General features: G+C 36.9%; 1 protein-coding gene across 4 annotated transcripts in view; it reads left to right on the top strand.

Moving 5' to 3' along the window:
- DENND1A (DENN domain containing 1A) overlaps positions 1 to 22769 on the top strand; it is a 284733-nt gene that overhangs the window by 38482 nt on the left and 223482 nt on the right. For all 4 annotated transcript variants that reach the window (XM_019541012.1, XM_019541015.1, XM_019541013.1 and 1 more), the window contains exon 3: positions 22069 to 22112. In XM_019541012.1, the coding sequence (XP_019396557.1) occupies positions 22069 to 22112 (44 nt within the window). The remainder of the gene's footprint in view (positions 1 to 22068; positions 22113 to 22769) is intronic.

The raw sequence follows: 22769 nt of genomic DNA, 5'->3' as shown, positions 1-22769 counted from the left end.
ACCAAGCATATATGTATCTGACATTTCTTTTCTGTTGCTATTGACTCTTCTGTAGAAATGATTTGATGCCTGCCTTTTTAGTTGACTATATTTTGGGTATTCTGTATAAGCTTTACACATTTTACATTAGCCAGATGTTAGATAGTGGGTGTAAGTACTTGAAAACAGTCATTTCTCTTGCCTGTGACAAGTTGAGCACTCAGGAAGAGCCTCCCAAAATTTATAACTTGATACCTGGCAGCCTGTTGGTAGACATGACTGTTGTCCTTCCTTCTTTCTATAGTTTGGAGATTGTATAATTAAAAAAAAATACCCAACCTATTTTATAATTATTGGAGGATGAATACTACTTCAGAGTTTTTAGTTTAATTGAAGAATATGTTTTTAAAAACAGTAAAGGATATGGACTTGAAAAGATCTGTCCACCAGAAGGACATGGGTGCTCATTTTCTGATTTTCTTGGCGTGCACGTTTTGATGTAGAATCAAATTAGCAATAAAAACGTTAAATTTACTTCCTGGAAACCCATTCTGCAAATGTTTGGAGTCTGCCTATTTCCATCCAGTTATGTGTTAATGATAGTGTGGCTGAAACATTCCAAGCATTCATATGCCTAGTCTCCCTTTCTAATATTTGCTGCTTTGCTCAGGTTTTTTGCCTTATTGCTGTTGCTTTGTTGTGGTCAATTCACTCAGAATAATAGCAAAGACATTTGCTTTGTTTTTTCCTATAAAGAGAGTTATTTTAGAGATATAGTTTAGCAGAGATAAGAGCTATTTATGTCCTAAGCTATTGATTTTTAATTAATGTTGCCTGGGCTCACACATGTTGGCAGAATTGCTAACAGCTTGTGGCATTTTTTAATTCACATCTTCTTTTTGGTATTTTGACAATGTCATTCATATCTCATGAAAAAGTACCTCAGTCAGGTTAAATGTGTTAAAACACCGAGCAAAAAAGGAGAGAATGGAACATAGGGCTGCCTGGAAACCATGATCTGTTGCCAAAGTATTTAAACAATTTAGTGTTTTGGTTTTCTTGCTCCAAGCTGCTTCTCAAATCCCTTGCTAATTAATCCAGTTAATTCTTTGTAGACTAACTGTATGCAGGGCTTTTGCTTGTGCTTCTATCATTGAGAACCCTGTTTTGTTTTTGAGGCTAACCTAAAGACCTAAAGCCCTGTTAGAAAGGTTGTCGTAGTAAAGTGAGTGTTAGCAGATGTGAATTCAGGGTTTTGGGTCTCTTCTTAAAAAGAATGTTTGTGTATGTAACTTTTTACTTCTGCAGCTTGTATCTTGAATCGCTAAGAGCAATATTAATACTTGCATAACTTCACAGTCCAAATGGTCTCTTTCAGCAGGGAACTAGGCCACTATGGGATAGTGGTGATACTATTAATGTAGAACACTTGGATCATGTTGTTTTTTAAAGAAAAACAATATATTAAACAAAATTAATGCCTTGAAAATCTTTTAAGTCTAAAGACACGATCAGATAACAGCAACATTAATGAGTCATGGATGCTTGAAGGCATCCATGGAACCCAGATATAGTTTCAGAGATGACCTTCAGGAAGTAAAAATTTTCTTGTTGCACACTAATAAAGAGCGCTGCAAGCATCAAAGATGCCACGGAGTCAGCTGTAGGAAAAGCAGAAGGGGAGCTGTGAGGAAGCATGTCTTGATGGACCGAAGGAAGGTTTGAGGCAAAATAAGTGCAAAGATAATAATTAGGTAATCTTAAGCTATGTTTAAGAGCATAAATCAGCAGAGAGACTCTAAGGTCTGTGTACCATTGTTTTAGTGATGAGAGGAAAATGAATGAAGGTATTTTTGGTAGGATGGGGTAAGGAAGAGGTCTGGGTGAAAGATTCATTTTTTGTAATGAATAAGAAATTACCAAAATACAAACTAAGGTTTGGGTTGCCCAGCTTCCTGAGTTTGAAGTAGCATGGAAGAAAAACGAAGCAATTTGATTGCTATCTGTGGCAAAGTTGCTTGGTTATCCTTCATTTATTACCAAAGTTGGGGCAGAATGGCTTGAATAATGATTTCAGAGATGTTAGGGCTAGAAGGGACCTAGAAGATCAAGTCCAGCCCCCTGCCCCAGGAGCGGGAAGTCAGCTAGGGTAAAAGGATCCCAGCAAGATAAATATCCAAACATTTCTTGAAAGAGTCCAGAGTAGGTGCCTGCACCACTTCTGGAGGGAGTCTGTTCCAGGTCTTGGGGGCTCGGACAGTAAAGAAATTTCTTCTTATGTCCAGCCTGAAATGGTCTTGGAGGAGTTTATAACCATCGCTCCTTGTTTTACCTTGGAGCGCTCTGGTGAACAAATGTTCTCCCAGATCCTGATGTATACCCCTTATGTACTTATATGATGATGTTTTTGTGGTGTTCTGGTTCTTTCATCAAAGTGGTTCCAATCGCTTCATAAGCCTTTAAGTATCAATTCCCCCAGATAACAGTGTGCACTTTACACATGGACTGAACCCAAGTGAGGTTTGTTAGACTAGGTCACATGGTAAGAAAAATAGTTGGAAAGATTCATTGCAAGCTTTTGGGTACAAACAGAGTTCTTCAGGCAGAGGAAGCACCTGCAGTTGGTTTGTGCTCTTCCCGGGTGTGATCGGTCAGAAGCCAGAGGTTGGCATGCAAGAATGCCAGTCACTGAAAATTCAGTGACTGAAAATGACTGGCATTCTTTCATACTGGCCTCTGGCTTCTATCCTATCACATCCAGGAAGAGCACAAGACAACTGCAAACATTCCATCTGCCTGAAGAAGGGTATTTTATACCCAAAAGCTTGCAAAGAAGAATTTACCAACTGTTTTGGTTGGTCTAATAACATATATTTGATTTACCCAAAGAACCTTGTCTGCCTACGTCCTTAGACGAACACAGCTACAACCAGTGCCCCTATACTAATGTGGTATTCTGAACAGACCAGGCTAATTAACTCTGTTGAGAAAGAGGGTATATTAACCTAAGCAGAGTAAAGTGCTAAGGTGCTTGCACTCCTTCCAGATTTGAGCTATCTTGGGTATCTCTGCATGGCATTGCATTGCACCTTAGGCTGTATAAAGACATTCAGTCTTCCCTAGGAGAGTTTCTGCCCTTAGGAGAGCAGCAGGAGAATCCACAATTGTAGAGAGATTCAAGATTCTTTTCCCCAGAGGAAAAAAGGCCACTTCAGAAGGAAAATAACCTGGGAACAGCCAGGGTTAAATTACTCCCAGGAGAGTTTCTTCTGGGAGAGTGAATGCCTGTACATGTTCTTTTCTGGGATAAGCCATAGAATAGCTGTCCAGCATCCTACAGTGCTAGTATTTCTCAGGAACTTAAATTTTAAGATGCCTTTGTTGAATTTCCTTTTTTTTTGTACATTCAACCATGATATGAGTTGCTGAACTCATGAATTTGAGGGGATGGTAAACACAGGAGGGCAGATGGGAAACAGAAGTGTAGCATGACCAGTGATCTGCAAGTAATTTGGACTTTGAATATTTGTAAATATAAAGCCTTATACTTAATGGTGAGAACATAAACAGCATGAATGTAAAAGAGGTGGGACATAAAAAGTCAGCCACAGGATCAAATTAAGGAATGCTTTTTGGGTTGGGGAGGCAGGGGAAGGCAGTAGCTGAAATGCTCTTGACAGAAAAAAGCCTATAGTAGCAAACTGAAATATATAATGGCACACATGTCATTTATGTGATGGTATTTCCTTTTGGTCACCTCAGCTGCAGTCAGTCTATTTTGTGGGGGGTATCCCTAACACTTCAAACAGCTCCATACCATAGACCTCTTTTCCCCCCCCCGCCCGGAAAAAAAAAAAAAAAAAAGTGCTCTGTCCCCATATCTGTAGGTACAACTTGGCTAATTCTGATGTTTTTAAAGTAGGTTTGCACTACTTTTATCAGGTTTGACTAAAAATAAATGTTGAGTTCAAGTTGGTTAAGAAGACCATTTTTACATAGTTATTAGAAATAGTAATAGTGTGGTATACTATATTGTTACTATTATTAATAATATACTGTAGTAATTATAAATGAACAGTTGATTTTTAAGGGTTTGGATTTGATTGGTAGTGGTGGTTAACTATTTAGTAATAATCTGCATAAGTTATAGACAAGCAAATGTACTATTTTTTATGTTGTAGCAAGACTTTTAGTAACTTAACATGGCATGTCCTTGGACAAGGAGCAACTAGCTATGGAATAGCTTGCTTTGGCTGTATGTTACCATGAATCGCACAGCATTCCAAAAACATCTTAAATGCACTTATGGTTTTGCTTTAAAAAAACAGTTGAGATCAATGCTTCGTCTACAGAAGGTAAATGAAGATGAGCTGACAACTTCTTGTGCTTACAGTATATAGTAAGATGATTTTTGCCCAGTTGGGTTGAACAGCATCAAGCTGCTTTCTTCTTTTTTCAAAAAGAAAACTAATCAAGCTGAGAGTGTTGGCTAAATATGTGCTATGCTACCTTATTTAGAAAGTCTTGCTATAATACAGTGCCAGTTATAGCATAAAGCTATCTTTTGTTAACTCTGGCTGAAAGCATAATATATACAAGATAGGGCAATAATACAAATGTAAACAGACCCAATGTTCTCGTTCCTGTTTGATACTGCCCCGTTGGTGAACTTTTACCCCAAAGACATATCATGCTAAGTAGCTGAGCTCTTCCTTATTTTCTATTTAGTTAATCACAGTAGTGAGTATAAAAAGATGAGGTGTATTCTTCGAAGTGGGAAATTTTTCAGTCCTAAGACTTAAATATTTTTCATGAGAGACTCAGTTTCATAATGGAGTCAGATGTGTTGACTGGGGAACTCTTCCTGGGACAGTATTCTGAATACTTTTCTAATTTTACATTTTGCCTTCCCTTTTTGCTTAATGTTGTCTATCAATCCTAACTTGTAGGATTATTATGACAGCTCAACAATACCTCTTCTGTTTTGAGGCTTATCTTTAAAAAAGTGTATGTTATCTCTGTAGCTCAAATTAATGATATTTTCCTTTTTGTATTTCATTGCATTTGATAAGCAAATGGGGCAACATTAGTATGAACTTCTGTGTGTTGGGAAATGTCATTTGATTCAAAGGCTAACTAAAAGACTAAATAAAATACTGAGGATACAAGTTACAAGAAGTGAGATAAATCAGAAAAATAATAATGTTATTTAAAAAAATGATATTAAATATTTTAAGTATTAGTAGTCAGCAGCTGAATTAGAAAGGTAGTGCTCTCTTAGAACCGTCTGATACCATCGACTTATTCAGTAGCATTTGCTGTTTTAGATAAAAGTCTCCAAAGATGCATAAATTATTATAAAGAGTAATATTGTGGCCAAGATTTCTTGAGTGGTGTCTCCAGTGGGATGATGTATCTGAATGTGGTTGTCTTCTGCAGATTATTATGTATAAATGGATCAAATTCCATGTATTACAGAGAAACTATATTGTATTTATTACCAACTGCATTCCAGCAGACACTTAATTTATCTCAAGTGGCGTGCTGTGAAAACCGTGAATTTTTGGTTTTGCATTAGCCCTTGTGCTTTAAGAACAAAACTGTTCTTTCACATGTTCTAGTAATCTCAATTTAATTTTTTATATGAGGACTAATAATGGTTAAAGTGAATTTTGTTCTGTTACTTCTGCCTTGCAAAGGAACGTACTCTGTGCAGTCTACTGAAAAGTGACTCCTCAGGTCTCTGCATTTTTGTCAGGTTGTTTTTCTGCTAAAAGGGCTTTTCCTCTGCCAGACTGTTTGTTGCATGCATTGATAGCTTGATTCAGGGGTAATCTCTTCAAACTAACTAAAGTAGTTTTGTTTTATCACAAATAAGATCTTTCATTTTTGTTTCAAATTCGACAAAACAAAGCAGTTGGTTGATGTTAAATGAGAAGGATGTGTGGTTTTCTGATTGAGGCAGGGCACTGGGGCAAAAGTTGTAGGTTCAGTTCACAGTTTCACCATGACTCTCTGGGTGAATTTCATAGAGCAGTCTCTAAATGACTGATTTAACCAAAACCCCAAAGCATTCAGGACACTATTTTTCATTTGGCAAAAAGGGGCTATAAAGAGAACCGGAAGATGCAAAAAAACCTAAACGGAGAGGAAATATACAGTATCTCTTTTTCTTGCTTCTTGACAGCTTGAAGTAAATCTAGTAATATGCTAACCAAAACCAAAACATGGGAAAATTGTAATGGAGTCATTGTGCATGCTTATGTGCGCGCAAGTGCACATAATTCTCCCACTTGTTTATAGAATCATTTTTATTTTATAGAGTACATTGTATATTTTATAGTGCCTCTCCATTCAGAACGTTTGGTTCCTGTTGTGTATTGGATGTGCCACTTTTCTGCATTCAGCAAAGTAAATGTCTCAAATATATTAATGAGTATCACTATGGATGTAATTTGATTAATTGTGTACTTGAACATGGTTTTTACATTTGAATATCAGCACTAGATTCTTTTGATAAGATGAAGAACCTGCACAAGCTATATCCCTTATGAACAGTGGAGGGGTTATACAGCTATGAAGACACAACCAACTATTATGAGTACAAAGAAAGTAGAAAGTGGCTGGCTTGACATTTAAAGAAGGGACAGATGAGCTGGTTCAGCATCGTCACCTTTCTTTTATAATTCTGGTTCTACAGAATGAGTTCTGTTAAGTTTAATCTATGTAGAGGTTTGTATGGATAACATTTCTAAGCAAAGGTTCTTTCTACTCTGGACAAGGAGGCCAGGATTCTGATGCTCTCGCTATGTGCCTAGGCTTACACATTGCTCTGCCTAATCCTTGAGCAGATCAAAGTGAGCTGCTTAGGCATCTAGCATCCTCACAGAGTTCATGGAGAGACCCAAGAGATGCCTCAGAGCAATTCGGGTGTACATACCTAGGTGCTTTTATTCAGATAATGGAGCGTGGCATGTGCCTCCAAAGAGTGACTCAAATCCTGGCAAGGCTTAAAGTGGTTAACAGAATTGGAAATAATCTATCTGCTGCTTATCTCTTTGTTCACTTGAGTCACAAAATCTAGTTTTTGAGAGAGCTAATGGATGCTGCATGGTGTGGCAGTTATCTATCTTTTCTCTAGTAGCTTATTTATTAGACTTTATAATGTTCTGGTATACTATCTTAATAAAAATGTTACTCTCTATATAACTATTTTCTACACTAAAGTACATAGCCCTATAGTTCAGGAAGCTATTAATTTATAGCAGGGGTAGCAAACTTAATGAAGCCCTGTTGGCGAGATGAGCAGCACAGGGCTGGTCTGTGGGCTGGACTGGGCCCACAGGTTGGCCTCATGCACCAAATCCAGCATGGGGGCCGGTCTGGTGCAGGTACCATGTGCATCCTTTCTTGGATCTGCCCCTGCACACCATGTGCAGTGTGTGGCCCAGACTGGCTCTGCTTTGTGGGTTTGGTCCACAGGCTGTATCTGTGACATTCCTGGTTAGAATATTATGGTGCAGTGATTTACAGATAACAGCTGGTCAGAATTTCTTGGGTTTCTTTTTCTTTTCTTTTTTTTGAATGGAAGGTGAATCTGTAGATAATGCTAGTGTTACAGTGCATATTGCATCTGGAAATATTCAAGTTTCTGTGGATACAGCAGGCAGAGCTTCATAATGAATTACTGATTTAGTGTTTTATCAAAACAAAGTGGCATGGCGTTTCACAGTCGCCAAAACAAAGTTCTGAAAATAGTACTTCATACTTTTCTATTGGAAGGATGTAGCCATTCAAAAGAATTTCTGTTAGAGCTACTATACTAAGTGTAGTCTGCTCAGGTGAGGGGAATGTCTGGGTGAGAGGGAATGCTCAAAGAAAGCAGCACATGTAAATTCTGAAATATTAAATATCTGTTTTCAGACTCTTCATCCATTGATATTGACAGTACAATGGTTAGCAGTTGTTTTAATGTTTTGGACTGTGCATCTCTTGGACTTTGGAAATCAATGTGCATTGTTGCTCATTAACAAAGAAGTTATTCTCCGCATGGCTTATACAATTGTATGAATGTTGGGAGTAATGTTTTTTTTAGTACAACACTTCAAGAGCTGCTGGTTGGCTAGGACACTTTTGTTCCAAGTTCTTTTTGAGTCAGTTCATATTAAACCTGAAATGTGACAACCTATGTAACAATGAATATATTCCTACAATACAATACTTGTATGTATTTGAAGAAAGCCTAATAGCTTGTCTAATTGAATTTACTATGCTTGATGAATTTTAGAAATGGCAGTTTTATTTTATGCCATCTATAAGAGAGATCCTGATTGTAAAATATGCCATAAAATATGGAAAACGTAATAAATTAGCAAGTCAAAATGGTTTTAAACCATTAAAACCAAAAGCAAAAAGTATAAACATTTTAAAAGCTTTTTTAATTGTTAAAATTAAACACATTTTAATTGTTAAAATTTGACACACAGTTATTCTCATAAGGGCAAGCCCATTGAGGTAAGATGGAAAATATTTTACTTAGGAATTCCCTTAGCTTCTTTGTAATGTAGGTGATTGCTGTGAAAGTATGTATATGTGTATATATGTATTATTATATGAGGTTTAAAAAAAATAAAAGTACTTCTTAACCTGCCAAAGTACTTGTATGGAATAGGTTGGCTATAAACTTTGTATCAAATAGTTATTCTTTATTTTTGCTCTTATTGGCTTGGAAAATTTGAATTGTCTACATGTTAAATCGTTGGCAGAAGTGGTACTCTTTAGAAAGTAGATATGGACACAAAACCCACTTAAAATGCATGTCTTGTTAAATATAAAAGGTGGTGAGTGTTTCTTGTAAAAATGTCAAGGCCCAACTCCCTATGGGCTTTTTTGTGTGGGTTGAGACTTTGCATTCTGTAAATGTGAACCAAAGTGGTTTATATTACCACCTGCCTGTGTCCACTGTTGTCACACTAGAAGATTCACTAACCCTGTTTAGATTAATTTTGCTGCCTGTTGGATGCAGGTAATACTGTTGTATATTTTTTCCTCCTGTGACTTTTTTAGGAAAATCGGGTTTATCATGTAACTGCAGCCCTTTGAGGCACCAGCAGCCATGACCTGTCACACTTAAATGATAGCATGAAATATTGGTTAACTACTTCACCCAACATTGTCAGGACAAGGGAGGCTTTGCCAGCTGCTCTTGGACTGAATAGGCCGTCACCAGGCAACTTTGTTGTCTGGAAGTATAAATACAAAGAGCCAGGAGAGGAATGAACATCACTATTCATGGCCTGCACATTTAAAACACATCTCCATTAACTTTTATATACTGGTGAGAAGGTTGTAAGAAAATAGATTGGATAAACAGAAATTGGAAAGCTTCTGAAATATTTTTTTCCTCTCTGGAAATCATACTTCTGTTGAATATCTACATTAATTTTTAATGGTGGAGAAAACATGGAAATGTTTTTAAGATATATTTTTTCACATTTTCAAAACATGGCTTCCTTTTTCCTTTATGGAAGTTGTTTTGTGGGTTTCCTGAGTATTGAATTAAAAGATGTTCAACCTTTCTTAATTTTTGGCGCTAGTTTTTATTTCTAAAGAAGTTGATAGACTTGTGTAACAAAGGGCTGGGGGCAGGAGAGGAAGACCCTCTCAAATATACAACTCAACAAACAGCTGAATGTTTACACCCTCCCCCCAGGGGACTGTGGTGCAGTTTACACACTTGCTTGGCAAACAGTGACTGTGAAACTTAAGTGTGTTCCTTTAAGTTATCTGGGACACAATTATTGAATCTTTCAAGTCCATATTTTAATATTTACTTGGAGCTACCAGCTAATTTCTTTCATGCAATAGATTAGTGACTTTGAAAGACCTCAGTAAAAAAATGGTTGAAAATATTTTTGAAATGTTGCTTGAAAAATCTTTGTTTTACTTTGTCCTTTTTTTTTTTTTTTTTTTAGCCCTACTGTATTATCTTTTATTTGGGGCTGTGACTCCTTTTCTAGTTGTGAATTTAGTATTCAAACTGGGCTTTTATTTTAACTGCTCCAGGGCTGCAGATCCTCTACTACTACTTCTAGATAAAGAAGTTGGCCTTAAATTTCAAACTGAGCAGATGATGCCTGATCCCTTCTAAATTCCAATTTGTTTGCATTGGGCAGAGAACAAGTCTTCTACACTGAAACACATTTTTTTCAAAATGTTTTTTTATATGAGTGAAATAACAGAAGTTGAGATAGAAAGGAAACCCACCTGTATTGCTTCACTTCAGGCAAGTATTGTTCACCTTTTTCCTGAATTGTGACTAGCACTGAAGATTGATTTTTGCTGAACCTGGCACTACTCTTTAAGATGATCTGAAGTGACAAATAGCTCTTGAATGTGAGATTCATCACCATTACCATCAACAATGTATCATCTTTAATCCAGTGATAAAGCTATTCTCATAAATTCGTCATTTCAGTGCTTTTACCCAACACTGTCTTGACACTTTTTTTTTTTTTCTTCTTTTTAGCTGTTTGCACTTGACCTGCTCTTGGTGAAGTCTGTTGTCTTTGGGCTTTTGAGTGGGCAAGTAGTTCATTATGACCAATAGTCCTGATGCTGAAGAGCTACAGTTTTTGTTTACTTTTGATAATTTGTAGCCTGGAGGACATAAATTGGCATTAGGTGGATTAAAAATACCAAGCAGCCTGAAACTACTAAAAAACGTTTTTTCTCTGAATAAAAGTTAATCAGAGCTTTCCTATTTTCTTATCAAGAGAGTTAGTTCTGTATGTTCTAGATTCTGTTCATAATATTTTAAGTATGCATGAGCAGGTACTCCCAGGTAGAAAATCTGCTCCTGATGCTAGAAGTGGTGCAGGTGCACCTTTTTAGGGTCTTCACATTAAAGTGTGCTGTGCATGGACTGGTTCATGTGTTGGAAAATTGATCTGAGAGATTTAGCTTTGTACCCAAAATCCTTCAATGTACTGAAAGTGAGGGGCAGCACTTGCGATACTGTTGTCTGTAACAGGTTTCTCTTTTGTCTGTCATTGTGAGAGAAGAGAATTTACAGTGAAAATGCTCTCTCCATTCAGTGGTCTCCGTGGTGGACCTTGGCTTTTCATAGTAATTGAAGGAAATAAGACATGACAGGTGAAAGTTCTTTAACTATCTTACCGTAACCTTGAATGATTCATATACTTGTTCCTGATAGTCTTCAATCAAAAACAAACTTTCTGCCAGTACAGAAGCCCTTCATTATTCTTGCCTTAGTCTAAGGATCCTGCAAAGATGCAGTGCATCAAGTCCTTTCAGTATCAGGCCCAGGCAAAAAGTGTAATCTACCTGCAGTGAATTGCTCCAATAACACTACTGTTGCAGTTCTTCTCTTGAGAAAAATTAAATTGATAGCTTCCTATTGCATTGTGCTTTCTCCAGCTTTGGTTTCTGTTGACATTTACTTAAAGTGAACTTATTGTAGTTCTAACAGCACCTGAAAACACCCTAAAAATGTAATACTTTAAAATATAAATGTGTTGATGTTTATATTGCTTCTATAATTTTATGTGTAAACAAGTCTGCCTTGAATCTTGCCAGATGCTCCAGTATGTTCTAGATTTAAATTATGGACACTAGGTTTTCTTTAGTGAGAACCTCATGAATTTGTGTTATGTACATCAGTGCATTCCTTAAAACTAACTGTTTTTGTAAATTTGTGGAAACGGAACATCTTTGATATCATATGAATAATGGCACAATAATTACTTTTTCAGCGCACGCGCGCACACACACACACACACACACGAAGTAGATTCATGATCATATTCCCTGATAAACCAATTTTAAGATTGTAAGATGTCATGACAAAGCTGCAACTTAAATTAGAACTTACCACAATTGGTTCTAAGCTAAAAAAAAAAAAAATGTACCTCAAAATCCTATTCTTCTGTCCAATAATATTAATTTCCAGGAATTGTTTGGAAGCTTCTGAAATTGTACAAGTGTGCTTAATTCTGAATGTTTCCTTTGAATTCCCTGCATCTCAGTCCTTCTTCTCTGTCCTTTCTTATTATTTGTCTTCTCCATATTTCCCACTTTTGGATTGTTGTAGTTGACCATGTGCAACATAACTTCCTGTATGACTTGTAATCTTTTTATATGCTGTTTATAGATGAATTATTATGGTGGTGAAAAGCATTTTCAAGTCATCAGTAAGCTTTTTGGCACTTGCAGGGAAATACTTTGTCTCCCAAACTTTTTTGGGGGAGGGGGGAAAGGGACCTCCCAACCCTCAGATTTTATTGCATGAATGTCAATGGACTCATTATTTGTCCAACAGCTGATGTACGTAGTACTTGTTGGTTCACTTAATTGGTAACTGTACTACATTCATAACAACTTGAACAACTAAAAACAATAGGTCAGTGTCTGCTGTTTATGCATAAATAGTCACATAGATGCAGATTATGTCTGAAGGGTAGAAAGTTAGTTTGAAGAGTTGTGGTACATGAATGGGTCTGTTGCTTGCTGTCCTCAGGTGGGTTGTGCTTTCATATCTTGAATCCTCCTGCACCCATGGATTAGAAGTTCTGGTAGTAAACATTTCTATAACTTCAGCTGTTTACTTTGAAAGGGTTGCATTATGGTGCTGAAAAAGTATTTATCGTTTATATCTTGTATTTCATAAAGCATGCTTTTACCGTTGGATTTTTTAAAGTTGTTAATTGTCTGTTACATTTTCTCTATGCCTTTTAATATTGTAAACGTTTTAAAAAATGCTTTTCTACATCTCACAGGGGTGTAGGTTGTAACCGTGTTGGTCTAAGGACAAAGGCAGACAAGGTTCTTTGAGTGAATCTGATCTCTTTTATTAGACCAACTTGCATAGTTGGAAAACAGTTATTAAGCAAGCTTTGGGGTTCAAAAACCCTTCGTCAGGCTAAGGAAGTTTCAGCAGTTGGTGTGTGCTCTTCCTGGATAGAATGAAAAGTAAAGAAACCAGAGCCTGGTCTGGTATGCATACAAGACAGGTAGTCACTGAAAATGTAGATTGAGGAGTCAATGGGTGAGAGCCAGGCAGGGGGTGGGGAGGGAAGGCCTTCCCACATGGCAATGATTACTGTATTTTTGAGTTAGGATTTTGAGTGGACCTACATTTAATTAACACTTCTAAAATTTCTTGATTCTAACCCTGCATAAGCAGGACTAAGGCAATCCCCAAACCTCCCTTCAAATTACAGACATTGGAATGAATTTGCTGGCAACAGCATGGTATATCATGTAGACCCTGAAATTCTTTTATCTCAACCCCAACTGAACTGTGGTGAACAAAGTCTGAGGATTATCAGTGTTTCAGTCACTGAGAAATTTATATGTACCAAATGACTATCCTGGGCTCTTCAAAGGGGCCTAGGAAAAAAACAATCTAAGAAAGGCTTCAGCCAACCTACAAGTTCTGGTAGGCCTAGAAATCTCAATGTGTTCACAGACACAACTGTCACATGTCACTGAAAGCTTGGTAGGATAACTCAGACTTTTTTCTTACCTTCTTTTTTAAAGGGATCCCATTCAAAATCAATATTCAATTATATATTTTACTCTTTTGCTAAACACGCAAAGAACCTTGTCTGCCTATGTCCTTAGACCAACACGGCTACAATCTACAACCCTGTGAGAAGTAGAAAAGCATTTTTTTTAAATGTTTACAATATTAAAAGGCATCAAGAAAATGTAATAGACAATTAACAACTTTAAAAAAATCCAATGGTAAATGCATGCTTTATGAAATGGTGTAGTCCCACAGAAAAATGCCTGAGATCAGTTTCATCAGAGTTGATGGTCAAACATGTCCCACAGACAAAAAACAAGGGGAAAGTTAGTTTCCAAAACACCTTCTACCTGTAAGGTATCCTTACTTTTCTCATTTCATAGAAATTAGGGCTGGAAGGGACCTCACAAGATCAGTTTTCATTTATAGAAAGTAGAGTAAGATTTTAGCCAAGTTTTACTGGAGAAGCGCAATAAATTATTTACACAGACTCCAAAAAGCTGAGATATGCCTGAGGCTTCAAGTTCCTTGAATGCAAAATAATGGTATACAATGTTTACAACAGAACAGAGTCAGGTCACATTTCTTACTAAGCCTTTGTTAAAGCAAAGCATTTTCCTTAGTATGTACAACTTCAAGTAGTAATGCACACCTCTGTATCAGCCAAATGACCCAAGTCAAACATACTATACCTAAGTTATCTCTGAAAAAATAACTAAGGAAAATAAAGCTGCAGGTCATTAAAGATCCAAGCTACATATCTAAGAATGTTTAAATTAAGCAAACATTATACATTTTCCCTTAAAAATACTTGCATGCAAATAATAATAGGTTGTAAAATTAAATGCAGTGCTAATAGCTATTCTGAAGCATCAAACTTGAATGGGAAAGAATCTCGGCAACCATCAGTCCTCTGGCCTATGGTGTATGTATAAGAGGTCTATGCGACCATCACACCAAGACCTTCAGCATGTAGACCAAGGCAATGGTATGGTGGAGTGGAGGCTGCCCAAGACCTACCATCCTGCCTTTAGACCATTGAGACAGAGTCCAAAGACCAGAGCGAGTCCAGACATTCAGTGCCTCAATGGGTGCAGAGCAACAGATTATTGCAGTTTAGTCTTACCCAGCACCAGGGAATATATGAATGATGCAATTAAATGAAAGGCTGCATACCAATGTTAGAAGGTTCAGTTTCCACTACTGCGCTAAGAAAGAAAGCTTATTGTACTCCCTGAATTTGTATTAAACTTTAAAAGCGTTTCCGCTTTATATAAAATTACATTTCCTACTAAACGTTTTGTTCAGAGTAGACTGCAACACACTCACCAGGAGATGCAGCTTTCACGGAAAGCAGCCACTAGTCACAGACGTTGAGCTAGCCAAAATAAGACCTTTGGAGTTGCTATACACAACTATTTGCATGGATGCCCCATTCCAGGGAATAACAAGTAAGAAAACATTGCAGTGGTATTAACATACGTGTGCGCACACACACACGCACACACACACACACCCCCCCCCCCTTCAAAAGAAAAGATTTCCTTCATCATGACTGTATCTTTATGAATGAATTAACAGTAAACACTAAATTGATATAAATCATCCCCCATGGAGTATTTACCTTATGATGTGCCATTGCGCTGTCTTGCCAAAAATACATGTATTTTTAATAATTGTTCTCTTATGTCAGTGGAATAACAAATTAATTACAAATATCATGTAAAGGATTAATACTTCATTTCGATTTTTTTTCTAATGGAACAAATCCTGTTACATTATCCATGAATGTAACACAAGGCATATCAAATGAAATACTAATGGTATTTCACTTATTTTATTTGTATCTTCATAAAGAAGGGACAGTTGATGAACAATGAATATAATTACTGTCTACCCTCTCAGAACCTTGCTTAACAAAAGCTAAATGCAGAACTTTGGAATTAGCTGTAAACTATATAATTTCATTGTTCAATTTTATGGTGTTTAAATACACTACCTTCCCCTTCCCACAAGCCTAAATGTTAATCCATGCTGTAACCTAATTTAATTTTCCAGCTGATGGGATGGGAATATGCTACAAGGGCATATCAGTGCAGTTAGGCTGCCTTCCTATTCTCAGTTATTCCGGCATCAGTTCTATACTGGACTAAAATAATAAAATGAAGGCTTGTGGCTTTTTTAAATTGCACATGTTTACTATTTATAAAAGACAATAATTCTTAAACTGGTCTACGTTTAAAATTATTTAAAAAAATAGAAAGTTGTGTACCATTTAAAGAGCTCTTCTATAGCAAGTCAGACAAAAAAAAAAAAGGTACACTGCGCAGTTGTTGTTTGGTCTCTCCTAACAAACAACAACTGTGCACCAGAATAAATGCACACACTATTGGAGAAGAGGTGGGGCTACAGCTAACCTTGGTATGCTGTGCTACTTTTTTTTTTTTTTTTTTTTTTGCCTTGAAGGCAAAAGCAATTGCTCTGGACCAACTTGCCAATAGGCAGTGTGTCCTAAGTTTTCTTTCTCCCCTGACTATAGGTAGGATTCAACAATGAGAACAGCAAGTTATGTTCCAAATATAACCCAGAGCAGATATTGTAGACACCAGTAGAGGAAGTAGACCTTCATAGTTGATCTCGTGGTCTCAGTATCCTTGGTTTCCTTTGTTTAGAGGGGATTGCTGTTGTGGGTACTGTGCCCGTGATGCATTGGGCCATGCCTATTTCAGTACTTCAATTCTGTCGTCAAATTTGACATGCGGGGAAATGTTTAAAGTTTGCTTTGCAAGAGTTAGTTTGTAATGTTTTATCAAGAGGCCTTTTATTATGAATGATGTCAATTCAGATGTGTAGAATTTGGATAGGATTGCTTTGCAGTTGCATAGTTTCCAAGATCAGATTATTTTTATAAACAATTAGCTAAATATGCTAGATATGCTGGGAGGGAGGTTGGTTAAATAGATCCTTGCAGATTTATATAAAATGTCCCATATGGAAATAAAGAATTGGTTTGAGAGAGAGGCCAGTAAAGAATAAATCAGGATTGAAACCCTAAGTGATATGAAGTAGCTGAGTTAATCTCTAAATTTAGCATTGCCATGATTTCAGGGTATATTTTTGTCTAGATAAATGGAGATTTACTTAAATGAATGCCTTTAGAGGCTGCTTCCATAAATTTTGTTACCTGTGGTTGGGGTATTTGTTAGCATGTTTGTACAGCTTTCTCTAAGTACTCAAAATCAGTTGGTTGGGTATCGGAACAGTGTATGCACTAACAATATGTTTAAGCACTCAAGCCGAAGTTTCTTTCAAATGGGAGTTGTAGAGATAGTGGATAATGGATAAAGTAATTAAAGTACAGATACAAGGGGTTGATGTGATGTATGCTTTTCCCTTGTGTATTGTTCCATCTTTATTTGGAAAATGTTTAATAAATGTTCCCAGACCATTTAAAACTCAAAGCAATGGAGCTGACGCAAGCTTAAAGCATAGAGTACTTGTAAAAACATACAGACACGCAAGTGGATTGCTGCCAGACAGAATTTAAAGGCGGTTTTCTTAACTGCAGGGTGCCAGGTTTTGTACATGTGCCATGCTGGTACTGTTAGAGGGAAGTGTGTTCTGCAAAGCAGACTGTGTATAGAACCTGTATATTGCAATGTCTTTGTTAATAGACATCTTGGCAATTTATTGTGCCTGATCCTGCAAGCTACTTAGCATTTCCTGCTGTATGCTTATTTCTACCTGTTTTCCTAAAAACTGGTGGACTCGCAGTGGTCTCCAGGATCGGAATCATTATCGGTATGAGGCAGGAAAATCTCAGTATACTGCTCAAACCCAGTTTCATGTGAACAAAAACCTGGGTGAAATTTAAATGCCATTCAACTTACAAGAGTTAGAAAATTAAATAAAAATAAATTTTATTTAGATTAACAAAACTCATTGTACTTTGTAAATATCCCAAATTCCACCTCCCCCCCTTTTAGCAGTTCCTGGGGGACTTTGTTGCTTTTTGCAGACTAAAGTACAAGAATGTTTTAGCTTTTGTATGCAGGTTTTGCATTTGGGATGGAAGCACAGGAAATGGGTTGAGGGATGGGGATGTTACACCATATTGGGTGCAAGTTGTGTAGCTATAACATAACTTCTTCTAGGCTGTAACTGCAATTTATGATACAGGATAATGCAACCTATATAAAGAGTCTACATTGCAAAAGCTAAATCTGGAGTCAGCAGCCCTCCTGTTCAGTCCTGGCCAAACAACCATGTTAACTTCAGACTGCTCAGGTTCAGCAAACCATATGGTAATCCTCTCATTTCCACTCTAAGACGATTTCAAAGACCTATTTCAAAGGACAAGGGTTTACACATTTCTTAACATATGAAAAAAGATAGAAAATTGATTGTCTGGGGGTAAATAGGGATTAAAAGCTGTGTAGACCTGCCCAGAAGATGCAGCGCGTGCTATTTAATAGCAAATTTCTGTGTGCTGTAATTTGCTGATGCAAGTGGAAATTTAGGAAATAGGGTCCAAGTCAGAAGCTGCTCAGCTCCATAATTTTTGGATTTCAATAAGCTCTCTTCACTGTCAGTATTTGTGTAATACTTTTTTGCAGCATATATCTTGCTTCTTACCCAGCTCACTGAAGACACTATAGAGTTTCTGAAGATTACAGAATATAAACCCACAAAGTACCTGTATCACTGCTATACTGGATAGTTTTTAAGGCAAATAATTCAGAAGTACTCTGACATTTGTGTGTTAAAGGTCTTGATTATGCAACTTGTTTCTTCTTCATATTCTCTCACAAGAAAAGGACTTTTAACGGACTTCAGGAATAGTTTCTGAAGGCGGAATACTTTTTTGTTGCAGATGTATTTTAAATTTTGAAGCATAGGTAACATGTTTTAAATGTCACATCGGTGATGCTTGAATTTATATAAAAAAAAAGGCGGGGGTGAAAAGAGTATGTTGGAGGTTTTAGTGCAGTAGTTTCTGACACATGAGTGTTGAATAATTACTTATTATTTTATTGTGCATCTTTCATCTTCACTGATTTTGAATTAATATGCCAGATGGGTCATATTTGCAAGATCTTCCATTTTAAGTGACTTAAACTGTAATCTAAAATCCTAATGCTATTGATCTCCATTGGAAAACGTTATTACTGCCCATCCTGTGTTGTTGTAATCAATATTTTTTTCCTCTTTAAAAGGATGGGCACATTATTAAATGTGTCATCTCTTTTGGTTTGGTTTATAATATTGCCCCCTAAAGTGGCTTTGTTGGCCAACAGGCAATAATCTTGCATCTTCATCTGTAAAAGGCACACACAAGTACTGTTCATTGCCAATATATGAAATCTTGTTTTCCAAAATCCGCATTTGCTCCCAATGGAGGGGGGAAAAATATTAAACTGAATAATCTGCCTAGCAGCGTGACCAAAAGCTAAGCTGATATTTTGCATGACTTGAATTCTGTGTCCATGCTGGTTGGGTTCAATGCTGAATAGGGTTTGGAAAAGTTCTTCTCAACCACTCAGAGCCAATTCTGGATTTAGTTTGATACATGGATTCAAACTCCCTCTTTGCACTGCAGAACGCAGAACAGCACTACCATGGTGAAACCACAGGAAACCATGTCTCATTCAAATCAGGCATATCTGCAACAAAACAGATTTTTGCCCTCTTGAGACACTAAGCTGATGGACGTTTAAAAAGTTGCATATAAACTCCCCAAGTCACTTGTACTTTGCAAAGGTCTAAGGCTATTTCCAACTACTTCTGAAAGGGAAAACAAAATTTTTGGGAGGAGAGAAAAACCTACGTTTCTGTAAAAGTCAAATGAAGGTACTCCTCACTTAATGTCGTCCCGATTTAATGTTGTTTCGTTATTACATCGCTGATCTATTAGAGAACATACCCATTTAAAGTCATGCAGTGTTTGGTTATTTGGCTGCCGCCTGCTAGTACGTAACTATTGTGACGTAATTGGATTTGCTTAACACTGTTTTGCTTTAAGTTGCATTTTTCAAAAATGTAACTACGATGTTAAGCGAGGAGTAGCTGTATCAAGGTAAAGATTTTTGTGCTGGCCTCATCTACAGACATAATTAAGATCACTTAAAAAAATCCTTTGGTTGCTGTTTCTAAGATCTTGCTTACTCCATCGTTTTTAGCTGTAAAAAAACTAAAATGAACCCACATCCCCTTCCCTTTTGTTTTTTCCTTTACCACTTAATGAGGCTGACTTCTCAGAGGCGTACCTCCTCTTAGATATCAATGGACTGGGGAGAAAAAAGAAACTAGTCGAATTTTATTTGTCCCATGGCAAATGTATTGCATGAAAGTTACCAGCAAGTTTGCAACAGAAGCATGCTGTGTGGCACAGATGATTCCAGGGAGGGTGATTTATGATACTGAATAGCTTCCTCAGGGTGTATAAAAGGCTGATGCTGAAGACTCTTGAATGATGGAGAGGTACTCTTTTTGAGTCCTTTGCAGCAGTGAGTCGCTAAGACTACATGAGTGATGTCACCAGTACACAAGCTTTAAGTCTGACTGGAACCTTGGGTTGGCTAGTAACTTTTTCTTTTACTATCTTGGGGCAAAATGTGGCTTGGGAATCCATGGGAAGTTAAGTTGAGGGCAAATACTGTTGGCTGTGTGGTCAATATATAAAATGTGGAAGTGCAATTGTACGCAGTACGAGAAATTTGGTTGTAACGTTGCTAATATTAAGCAATGTTTAACTTGATGGTAAAGAGATCTATATACTTAACAAGGTCCCTCATTTTAAATTATGATACTAAACCATGTAGTGTTCTTATGAGGATATGCCTTCCTGCATTCTGCTTTTTCTCAATACCTTGTGATATCTTGATATTGTATTCACTTGTATGGAACAGATCTGTAATGTCATAAGCTGCATTAAGACTTGGTTCTGCAAACACTACTGGAAGGTTGAGGGGAAGGGAAGGGAGGGCCAGCCTATATGGATAAAGCTATTCGTGCCAATGACTGGACCCTTAGCAGTGAATTAAACTTGCATGCAGATCTGAGAAGCTCTCCAAACTGGGGGCTTAACAGAAACATACCATCTTTATCTCTTTTTTCCCTTTTTGATGGATGATCTTTCTTTTGAATTTCATATAAATTCTGCTTGCCTATCAAGATTTGAAATCCAATTTAAGAGCAAAATATTAAAATCAACTAAACATAACCATGTGGCAGATCTAACCTCATAGATTGCTGTAACTGGTTCTTAAAAATATTCTCATTCTGTCTTTAATTATTTTTAAAAAGTGAGCATATCTTAATGACTATTTTGCATCTGTTAAAATTAAACCACTGGGAAACTAATTTATTATTAAAGTTTGCCAGTGAGAAATTTAGGGTGGGGGACTGGTTTTGAAAGCAAAAGTATATGGTGTATATGCCACAAAACAGTTCTCTGCCCCTCTAGCATTAGCTCCAGTGCAGTACAACAATAATTGAGCAGTAAAGATTGTTTACAAAACCTCCCTCCCTCCAGAATGATCAAATCTTGTGGAAACATTTTATAAAAAGTCAAGCATCTGGTAACAATGTATCCAACATGCCAAACTTCAAACAGTTGAAAAGGATCACGATTTTCTGCAAATGTTAAGCTGGTAAGGCACTGATCACTTTGAATAAATTACAGTACAGGCTTTTTCTGGTTATCTAATTTTATCTATTATTTTTTATAATTAAAGAACGTACTGATAATGTGGAACTTGAGTGACTTGGCAGTACTCCATAGAAAAAACTGGTGTCCTTGAATAGTTAATATGATGCCATGTACATTTATTTTGTTTCTGATATTTTGTTGTCTCTGAACAAATCTAATTAAACATAATATAATTTCTTATTAGGCTCCACTGCCATATTATTTATATTGACACTGAAGGGATAAGGGCTGTGCCTTTGTCTTGGTGTGTACTATTCTGAAACATTTAACATTTGTTTTCCCATGGGCAGAGAAGGCCAAGGATACTTTAATTAGCCCTTTCAAATTGTTGATAAATATTTTTATACATTTTCTGAGGAGCATGCTTTCTCTCCCACTATGTGTTTGAGTTAGCCTTGAAAAAGCTGTGATCTGGTCTCACTGAAAACTATTTCCTATAGTGGTTTATCAAGTCAGTGTCTGTAGTTGGCCAAATGAGGTATCTGATTAAAACAAAAAAGTCAATGCATATTTGAAAACAGGTTTCTGGCAACACATGCAGTGGGCAATTTGCAGCTGGTAAGATTTTGCATTATGTAACAGCCTAAAGTTAATACTAGCATCAGGTCTTTTTATTCTTTTCTTTTTTTTTTTTTTTTGTCTTTCTGGAGGAGGGTAAAGGGAGAGCCTTGAAGAGTCCTTCCTTGCTCTTATCAACATAGCAGCCTCAGCTGCCCTCCTTGGATCCCCTGCCAGGGCTGCTATCATCTTCTGATCAAATATTAATGTGTGATTCTCTGCTTGCTCACTAATCCAAAGCCAATTAATATTATCTGTCAATTATTTACAGATCCTGAGGTGCGGAGGCAATTCCCAGAGGACTACAGTGACCAGGTTTGGAATGCGTAATTAATTTTTTACATGACAAAATTTATTTCAGGATTGTTCAACATATTATTGCTGCTCTTTTTACTGAAAGAGATAAATGAATTTTTAGAAGGAAAGAGAAGCTGTAATTAGGAGCTGAGGATAAAAATGTGTATACATGTTGGGAACTGAAAATATTGTTGGAAGAAATTTGGAGCTCAACAAGATTGTTTTACATTCTAATCTTTACAAGCAAACATGAGAGCAGGAAAGAAAATTCATTAATAAATTTCACTTTTTTGCCTCAAGGTGCCACAGTCTGCAGTTCATTTGGCAGCCCTCATTTCATTGTCTAAAAAGTTTATAAGTACATTGAACCAGGCACCTGGCACAGCAGAACATTTTTTTTTTTTTTAAGCATTTGCCTGATCATGTGGAGCCTTGAGTCTGTTTCAGAATGATGGTATAAAAATGTCCGTGCGTAGCAATAGTGTTATAAGTATGTGAGAGTGCATGTAAACTGCATGGGTGTCGTGCATTATTTTACATGTGGACTGAAATGGGAGTTCTTCCCACAACTTCTTAGCCGAGATGGAAACAGTCATAACTGCTGCCCCAGACAGTCAATGGCTGCTTCTGTATTTTACTACCTCTCATTAGGAAAGGATATGGTGGGGGGGAGGG

This window comes from Crocodylus porosus, unplaced genomic scaffold, assembly GCF_001723895.1.
Source record: "Crocodylus porosus isolate Cpor-Errol unplaced genomic scaffold, CroPor_comp1, whole genome shotgun sequence".
Classification (NCBI taxonomy): Eukaryota; Metazoa; Chordata; order Crocodylia; family Crocodylidae; genus Crocodylus; species Crocodylus porosus.
Note: the sequence above shows the minus strand (reverse complement) of the source record. Positions and strands in the feature narration are given on the sequence as shown.